At 35.3% G+C, this 10,401-nt stretch overlaps 1 protein-coding gene across 2 annotated transcripts in view; it reads right to left on the minus strand.

The window, feature by feature from the left end:
* The window catches only part of LOC105567246 (flocculation protein FLO11-like), a 49,245-nt gene extending 38,894 nt beyond the window's left edge, over nucleotides 1-10,351 (minus strand). For both annotated transcript variants that reach the window (XM_012021960.1, XM_012021959.1), the window contains exon 1: nucleotides 10,257-10,351. In XM_012021960.1, the coding sequence (XP_011877350.1) occupies nucleotides 10,257-10,277 (21 nt within the window). In that variant the 5' untranslated portion in view covers nucleotides 10,278-10,351. The remainder of the gene's footprint in view (nucleotides 1-10,256) is intronic.
* Nucleotides 10,352-10,401: the final 50 nt, after the last annotated feature.

The following is a 10,401-nucleotide window of genomic DNA, read 5'->3' on the forward strand; positions in this document are numbered from 1 at the left end:
CTTATGTATTTGTGAAAATTTATACCGAAATAACAATCCGCCGTAATACTTGTTTTAAATTAACTGTTGCATTGTTAAAGAAATAGGATAATACTGTAGTAAAAGTGTATTCAACAAATCATTTTTCGAAGTATAAAGTATAAAAGTAACTTCGTAGTAATACTCTGTTGGCTATCATTGAAGAAATTGCTTTTACAAGAAGTGCGTAATAATTTTTTATTTTGTAAAAATTGCATGCGTTTTAAATACACTTGACTGACAAAAAGTTCAGTTGAAAAGAGTTTTGTGTGTTTGTAAGATATAAAATGTGTACCTTCTCTTTTATATATCACATGCTTTAGTCGCCTCAAGGATCGACTGTTTACGGAAGAATTTTAACTGGAATATGAAACATACATTAATACTGACGCGCATTTATACAAAGACTTTTACGCCGTATGCGCGATGAAAACTGTACCGCATTGCAAAATCTGTGCCCGACCATTGTGCAGAAATACACAACGCGGAATATCCGTCTACACTCGGCTCGAAAATTTCCGAGTTTACGTGAATACGAGCGCGAGAGAAACGGCCGTTCAGCCATCTGGAAGCCCGACGCGATATCGCACCATCGCATACGGACGAGTACGTATACGCGCAATTGCGTATTACATGGAATATACGAGAGTAACAATGTCACGATATGTTGATATTTGCGTTTACTTCTATCCGTATGCATAGTATTGATCGTTAAATGTTATCATTCTCGCGCGTTATACCTTCTCGTCTCGACACTCGAGAGTCAAGTCAGAATATATTCTCACGAAGAGTTGAAAAGGCGATTTCTTACATTTTTTAGCTTCTTTAACATTTTAATATAAATAATATTTGCATATGTCTAGTAAAATGCAAGTGAATGTAAATAAAATAAGAAAAATAGTAAAATAGAGAAAGCAACCCCTCTCCCATTGTATTAGAAAAACCAAGTTGAAGAGCAGTCGTATAAAATAAACAATTCACGTTAAACAGAGTGCACATTTTTAATTAGACTTGACTGATTTTTTAATCGTGTTTTTTCATAAAAAATTTGAAAGAAATGTTTTTCCATATTTAGGTTTAACGATGAGTAAATATGTTGATTGTTTAATATTAAATACAGATTGTCATACAAACGTAGCTATTCTGTGTGCCCAGTTACTTACAAGGAACTACACGAAGAGTTAGTTTTTAAAAATATTGCCCATATATTTGAATCAGATGTATAATAAATACAAATGCAATGTAATTTTCTATTCTAGTAAGATTTTCAAAGCCGGAGTTTTACGCTGCTTTGAACATAAGTGGCTCAAATGTGTGAGCATGTGAGTTGCGAATGTCGTAGGTCTTTTCTTCCCGTGACTTGGCACGTTATTGCTTCAAGTGCTGCACTTGTTTAAAAGAAGTATTGAGGCTCACGAAAGACTAAACGTTTTATTCGCGATGATGCGGTACATTCTCGATGACACTGATGAGGATGTGGGCGACCGATGCATCGCGATACCAGCTTGAGGGGAGGCCAGATAATTGAAGAGTGTCAGCCTGATTTAACCTCCGGCGACTCGGTGCATTATTATAATTTATGACGCACGACCAGCTGTCACGAGCTCGATAGGACGAAAATGTTGCTTAATTGTATTCTTAACTTGTATTCTTAAATAGTCGAAGTGTCATCTTTCTGGGCCCGCTATAAATGATTTGAATTCTTCCATACTATCTTGACCAATAAAATAATTTTATTTTTTATAGGAGTTATATTAAATTTTTCAGATTGCCAAGTTTAATCTTTTCATATAATAAAATACAGAGTTCGACCAAATATTGTATTATATTTCCGAATACTTGATGGCAATATGTATATTTATATGTTTCGTTTTTAATTTTAATATAGTTTTAACACGTTCATATCAATATTGGTTATTTTTACGAATAAATTTACAACTTTGCAATTATCGCATGAATTATTTAATGGAGAAACTGACTTCGCCATAAGAGAACATGTAGTTTTCATTAGTTATCGCACGAGAAAGCAAATTAGGTTGCTGTTCACGACGACGGTCTGTTATTTTACGATTCGCACATTGGGTACACGCCAAGATTTTTGGCACGTCACGATGTGAATCGAGGAAGCGATTTCAGGGAGCCTCGCCACACGTGCTAACACGTGATGCTTTTAGAAAAGACAATTTAGAAGCAAATTCTACATGATACCAACTTTTTTGACGAAAAGATCATTGATTTTGACTCCTTTCAACGTTAACTAAATTACATGTTACATTTTGACATTACATTTCTATTTATTTGTTATATAACTACGGTATGCTTGTCTCAGATATTCAAAAAAATACAATTTCTTAAAATAATTATTTCGAAAACAAAAGAATTGAATACAAATTGAAAATTCGAAAAATAATTTATCGCGTAATGTAACTTTTTAGAAATCTAGCTTCAGAGTATTATCTACACAGTAAGATATCCTTATGTAAGATGATGCTTATTGTTAAACTTCCCTGAAATCTTAACGGCGCTTAGAAAAAATACCAAGTAAAAAGATTTCTTTGGCGAGCGGAGTACAGATTGGAAAATATCAGGGTGTGGGTTTTCTGGCGGGAAAACTGGACGGCTTGCCGTGTAATTGGAAAACTTTTGGCACCGTGTAAACTGCCGGAAGTTTTGTGGCTGAAACTCTTCAGTCCGGTCTCAAAGACGGTAAACTTCTCAATGGCGTTACGAGCCGATAAATCGCTCATCATTACGTTGTCGTTGCCGGATTGTGCGTCGTCGACACTGCGAAGTATCGATCGTTCGTCTTGTTTTAACATTTCGCAAGATCTATGATGTTCGAGCGCAATTCCAGGAAGCAATAACGTGTTATCGTGTGTCAATATGAATAAATTTGGATATATGGTTTTCCTTTCTGCGAATACGTTCATTGAGCTAATCTTTGGAGCTTGGCATAAAAGAGTTAAATTAAAATACAATATTTTTACGAAACGTAATTAATTTATATTAAAAAGATTTGTTAGATATAAATATTAGTAAAACTGAAAATATATTAGTGACAGAGTTAACGCACGTACACAAAACACGCAGCATCGCAAAAGAGCTTCATGTTAATATTACGTAAAGTATATATATTAAACTTTAAAAAACATTAAAGAACATTTGGATCGTATTGAAATTTCTGACAAAACTGTGGCTGCAAATAGATTGGACGAATAATAATAAAACTTGGAAAATGATTGCACTATACAATCCCACGCGGAAGTGAATCGGTTGCAATTTCCGCGATGTCTCGCAAATTGAATCTAACACCAACGAATAGATCATAAATTTTTCCAGCCACACGCAGACGAGCTAACCTGTTCCATCAAATGGAGGTATCATTCCTGCACGCGTGAAATGTATAATTCTTTATCTCCCTGTCACCATATATTTACATATAACTGTGGCAAATCACTTTCGCGTAAAATGATATCTCATCGTCATTGCCATAATGAAGAAAAATATAAGAAATAGAAGACTACAAATGTGAACAGGCATACATAATTATTTATCATTATGATATAACAAAGTTTAATGTCTTCTTTGACAAACGTGATTTACAAAGAGATTTTTGTTTGTTATTATTTTTACATTTAGTAATGTCGTTCATTAAATAGTAATGCACTTTGTTAATCCCCTTTAATTATATATTGCTTGCAATTGCTTAATTTAAAATAAATTAAATTCCATACACATTTGCATAAATGAAGATTGATTATTCATGTAAAAATTTTCATATTTAAGGTTTTAAACCATTATATGTGACTTAGTGAAAATTAGCGTTGCTGATTTTATTCTTGACGCAATGATTCTTCGCGTAACGGACTGTCGAATATTTGCAGATGCACGCTTATCGATTTGGCTCGTCGACACCAGCGAGTGAACCTGCGCGGGGTGAAATTGGGTTCAATTCCGGCAATTGATCCACGAGATCAGCTGTGTTTGCCAACAACCTTGTTGCCCAACGCGACGCGTCGCTAACAAGGCGACGACGTCAAAACAGCAATGCATCGACGTTCTGGCACGATCCTGAAATATCCATTTTCGTTGGAAATTTGATAACATAGATAAACATTTTGACAATCTCGATTTGCCTGCCGGCTTTAATAAAATAGTTATTCGTATTTACAATTGTAAAATATACACAAATGGCATTAAATGCTAATTGAATATAAACACCTTCGCACAAGAAGATATACCTAGAAAAAAATATTCAAATTTTTGAAAATTCTATCTAAGTGCACGCTTAGATTATTAAGCATCTTTTAATCGGCAGAATATTCTCGTTTTCTTAATTTTTTAATATTAAAAAGCAATTAATGAATGAGCGGATATAATATACATATTTATTTAAATATTATAAACTATAAGTTTTAACGAGATAGAGTCTTGTTTATATTATTTTTTAATAATATTTTATAGTTTGTAATATTTAAGAGATCTAGATCGATAATATAGTTAAGATGTCTAATATAATTCACGATATGATAATAGAAAAATAGAATTAACATTCATGAATATAAGTTTCCTCGTAATTTGAAACTTTTTCCTTATCATAAATTATCATATTTCATTAAAATTTCGCTCATGATTCCTATTTGTCACTTCCATTCACCTCATTACATAAATAGAAATGTTTTATAAGCTTATAAATATAAGCATTTGCATTACGTTGAACAATAAGTGGCAAAGCTATTTACCACTTTAACGATGTCATTATGAATCGGTATCTATTTGCATGAGGTATGAATATAATATTCAAATCTCAGTTTTCTCTTCCGTTCCCTGTGTCGTTCGAAGTCGGGATCGGAGTAAACACGTGGTAGTTTTGGCACTACCGTTCACCGAGGCTTATGATTAATTCAATGGCATGCTTCAACCAGTTTCTCTCGTGCACGCCCGTCTTTTCTAATGTGCACATCTGACAGTTCCGTACTCTTTCGAAATTCAGAAGCCGAAGTCCATCTACTTCCGTCGTCGCCTTGGTGGAAAAAGGGCAAAACCGTGTCTACGGCGACGTTTAAATATAGCTGCGAGTTCTCAGTTATAACCATCCAAGCTCTCACTTTGCAGCATCCGCGTGCATATTCCTCGTTGCTGCGTTTTATCAACGACATGCAAGAAGTTGTAAAAGCTCCCTGGCGTCTTTACAGGAAAATGTCTTGAAGAAGATAGGAAAAATGAAGTTATTAGGACTGTGAAGAAGAAATTAAATTATTACTCTTTCCATTTTAATTCCAAATTTTTTCACCTTTTTCTACTGAAGCTACAATAATAGTTTATCTCGTCAGTTTGCAACATTATAACACTAAAGCAATTAATGACATTAATGTTACAAACCATTACAAAGTAATTAGTTGAGTAATAATTAAAGAATTTTACTTTTTAATTCGATCACTGTACACGATTCTCACCACCATTTAAGTACTATTTACACTTTGCTTGTATTTGCAGTTCTTTATTAGTTTGTTTAATTTATAATTTAAGCTATTTGCAACACTTTATAAAACAGTAACATTATTTGCATACATAATAGTTTAATAAAATCACTTGAAATTTTAATTTAAATGTTTCTCTAAAAAGTTTAGAAGATTTCTAGATTATCTCTTCATTTATTTTCCATAAGTTTTTAAAGCGATTGTACAATTTTGTTTACGCACACAAGCAATAGTAATTTTAAATATCTCTTAACGGAACGTCATGAAAGCTAAATCTGGTGCGTAGCGAGAATTCATCTCCTTTTTTTCGAGGGGCTTCAAGTTGCGTAGCAATAAATATCGAGCTCTATTGCGACGCAAAGGCAAAAGGAGCACAAAGCGGATATAAAAGAAAGAGGAATGGTACGCTCGATTAAAAGCATTCACGCCATCGTTTGCAGCCGCTATTGCTCCGCCTGGAATATTCAAAGAAGCCGTTAAATCCCTTTCTCCATTCAGTCTAAGCAGACTGTTCTGCCCTGCATCTTCGTTCAAACATTTAAATGTGTTCGAAGCATTTCAATCCATGAGCGCGCTGCGTGCCCAAGTTAAATTATTAAACTAGGTATGTTATTAATAACGAGTTATATATTTCTCACCGTCAGGCAAAGTATTTTGTGCCATTTTCGCCACGTTTAATAACTGTTTCTCCCTGTTATTGATAATGCAAAGTACCGAGTTGTGCAAGCACCTTCTCTTATGCAAAATTCTATTTTTTAGGGGGGAAAGAAGTAAATAAAAAAATATTAAAAATAATTTTTGTTATTTTAAATATTAAAAATCATTTCTTTTATTTTTCTTGATAATCAATTAGTTATTTATAAGTAAACTCGGGGCCTACTATCTAATATTTCGTCTAAAAGCGCCAACACGTTCTGAACCTAAATTTATTCATCAAATATCATCAAATGTGCCTCATGTCATCCACTTAGATGGAGATATCATTATTTTACATGGTTTTCGCGAAAAGACGGAAAAAAGATGTTTGGATGATGAATCAACAGGAAGAAAGTCTTCATTTATCACGAGCGAGCATATTACTTGTGTTTGTAGATAAATGAAAAAAGATATGAAGAAAGTGACATGAGGAATACTGAAAATGATCACTGAATACATATAGAAACTTACTACAGGTCAGTATGACGCCACTTGCGTCGTAAAAGAAAATTTTTAACGATTATAATTTAGGTCCGATATACAAAATTGATGTTATAATATTAAATTTTATTGTCAATACAGAATTTCATTGCATTCTCGGAATTTCTGTTTGCCGTCAGCTTACTTTAAATTATCTTCATAGGATTCCACGTAGATAATTAGACTGTATATTTTTATAAGTAATTAAAAACTTTATTTGAAGGATGTTTGATGCAAAGTGAATAAAACAATAAGCAAACGAGGACTGCAATTGATCAATTTGAAAAGAATCAAATTTAATTTGTTCTTTAATTCTCTCGATACATTTTATTACGCAGTTTATTCGTTTCTTTATTCAAGACACGTGAATCGTTTTATTTAAATTTGTTTTGCAAAACTTTCTTGTTTGAAAAGGCTGAACAGATATTAAGCTAATCTACTACTGTACAATATTCGTTTCTGAAAATAGAAGTAATTCGAACCTGGGAGAGACAGGAATTGTCTACGACAAATTTCCTGTCTCACGTGATACATCGACGCATACTTCCGTTCGCGCGTTACCCCAAGCCTCCAGTCACCTGAAAGAACTCGAGAGGAAGACGGCTCTCTGGCCCAAGAGTGTGCTCTTGCATCCAGGTCGCGTACAAAGATCCTTATTGGTCGACGACGGCAAACCTCATGAAGGCTCTTGGGATCTCTCAGGAGCTTTCAGGAGGGAGTTGTGCCTGTGCACGACGTGTCCTGTATCAAACTTGGCGCGAATAGCTCGTAAGACAAATCCCCTACGCAACATGGTATAGCTGGGTCTCATGAGCCGCTTTGAAATTCGACACCCGATACATCATGTCGCCCCCAGCGTCGATCGCGAACGTATATTTGAGGTGGAAGAAAGCTTTACACACGAATATGCACGCGCGGCGCGGGCAGACATCGTCTGGGAAAGACCCCGGCTAATTTTGCTAGCCGCGCCACGTCGCCGCGCCGGGGCGACCCGCGGTGCTCCGATGCACGAAAATGTTTCTGGGAGGCATGCAACCGGGATTCGTATTTGGACGTCGCTAACGATCGCTTCGACCTCCTTCGATAAACGATCGAGCCACGTCTCAGCCATGCTGCGCTTTCCGACGAGTCGTGATCGATCTTTTACGCATCTGTAGTCCGACACGAGCCGGACTATATCTACTGAATGCGTGGGATCTTCCGTTTTTTTTAGTTACGACACGTTTTTCATTGTAGTGAGGGAACATAAATCGCTTAGTTTCGAGATATAACATTAATTTAAATATACATGCTTTTGAATTGTAATATAAGGGAGGTAATATTTTAATTCACGAATATAAAAATTCTGTCATTATACCTTTAATATATCGAGCTTTAAGCTACTTTTATTTTCAAATTAAATAAAAACATATTTATTTCAATTTATATAAAAGTTACAAACTATAATTTTGGAAATATTACGTTTGAAACAAAAGAGTTAAATTTGTTATTTATGTGATAATGTAAAAAAAAGCATTGATAATTTTATTTGAATAATTATCGATTTTAAACTACATAATTTCTCTTTTATTATATATGATATATTTATACAGCATATAATTTACGTAATTAATATATGTATATATAGATATTAATACTTTATTCACATACATTAACAATTATATTGAATTATTTACATGCCAAATGCATATAATTTCATTTAAAAAATGACATTTAATTACACGACTTTTGCAAAAGCCGAATATTAAAGCGGAAATCTAATAATTCAGTCATATTAGTTATATCAGCAAACACAAGTATTGCTATGTTTCTATTTGGCTGCCGTTTTGCAGAATTTCATTTCCTACGCGTTGAATTCTCCGCTATGCAATGCGGCAAAGTCAAGCAAGCACAATTCTAACGAAACATTCGTGATAAAGGAACGAATTTAATTACAAGCTTGCGAGATCTACGATGCTCGCGTTGGAAACATTACGGCATCGCGCCGCTCCGGCTGTAATTTCGAACTAAAAGTGAAAAACTCAACGCATGAAAATGTAAATCAGTCCAAGTAACGACCACCATAATACAAAAAAGAAAATATTCTTGCGGCTTGGCGATAATTCAAACGTGAATATACGAAACACCTGCGAATGCACCTTAGAAAATTATATGCACCGCAATGCACAACAAGTTATGTCGTTACTTAACGGGTGAATAGATCTGCATCGTTGTCACTTGGAAAGCTTTTCGACTTAGCGGTACTTCGTAAACACCCGGTTCGGTCCGCGGGTGGAATAAAGGGGCGTGCGACCTGGACCTTTGGACGATAAAGTTAATGGACTTCATTTACATTGCATAATTGCGACGAAAGCGGAGCCAGCACTCAAATTATACGCAAGGACCAACGACCAGAACCAACGGCAAAGGTACCTTTTGAATATTTGGCATGCTTTAAAACACTCATTTACACTGCGCACGTCCGTTAAGCACGCTACGGATACGCGACATTGAAGGTTAATCGACTATAGACACGTAATGTATGAATATATTTTTGCCGCGTTAAATTGTACTAGAACTTTTAACAAAAAAGCGAGCGACTTAATAATCAAATCTATTTTTACTTATCTCAATCTTGCGTGTTGATTGATCATCATATGTCTTAAAATTTGTACCAGACCACGGATTGGGATTGAGAGTAGATTAACATTTCACCAACCGGAGTAAAATACGCTGAACTTGATGTTGGTAAACTCTACTCTGATTGGACAAATTTCAATCTAATCTCAATCTCAAGCCCGTAGTCTGATACGGGCTTGACAGACTTATTCCAGAATGTGTAATAAAAATTTATTTTTATCCTTAATAAATATTGGTAAAAATTTTCACGAAATATATAACAATTAAATAAACTTCTAAAGAAATATTAGACAAGTAAATATATTAAAGCACGGCCTATTTTCTTTAATCTTATTATTGCGGACAATGCACGTGGAAGTACAGATGTGATATGTCAATGAAGTGAGTTAGAATTATTATAAATAATAGGCCACTATTTTCAATGATGCAAAACGCTGGGCACTTGGCTAGATTCTATATACCGCAGATAATGTGAATGTTACTTTTGCATACGTTCGTATACGAATGCAAATCCCAACTCTCTATTTCAGCCGATAGCCTCATGCGATACGTCTCGGGTAAAAGCACGTGATCAAGTATCGGCAGGAATCGCAAGGATCGTCAAGAAGGATATCGATTTCATCGATCAAATGTTCATTTCGATGAACGCCACGCTAACGTAGGATACCTCTCTTTTCGCGTTGCGAGCGCGGGCAATAAAGATATCTGATGCAGAAAGTTGCGTAGCTTTCAGCACGTTTGCATAAAATAGTGCCAACAAATCTACGACATAAGTGAACGAACCGAAGGGAATGACATTCCACGTGAAGCGAGTATCTTCAGGAAAGATTTCGTTATCGATTCCTCGCTTATTTCAATGTTATTCTTCTCCGAGTCGTGATTGGCGAATTAAGGATCTTTGGAGCACTAAATCGAGCCGGTTCCATAAAAGAGTCAGTATATATGCGAGGACCGCGAACTTACATAGCTCCTGTACGATGCCATGATCCTATGCTCCTCAGGACAGCAGTGAAACTTGAAAAGAAGAAGACAGGTCCCCAGAAGCGTTTCCTGCTGGACTCACCAACCACCATCGAGTACAGGAGAGCACCACCGTTACACGATTCGC

Source organism: Vollenhovia emeryi, unplaced genomic scaffold, assembly GCF_000949405.1.
Source record: "Vollenhovia emeryi isolate VEMERY1.0 unplaced genomic scaffold, V.emery_V1.0 DF939139.1, whole genome shotgun sequence".
In the NCBI taxonomy this organism is placed as follows: domain Eukaryota; kingdom Metazoa; phylum Arthropoda; class Insecta; order Hymenoptera; family Formicidae; genus Vollenhovia; species Vollenhovia emeryi.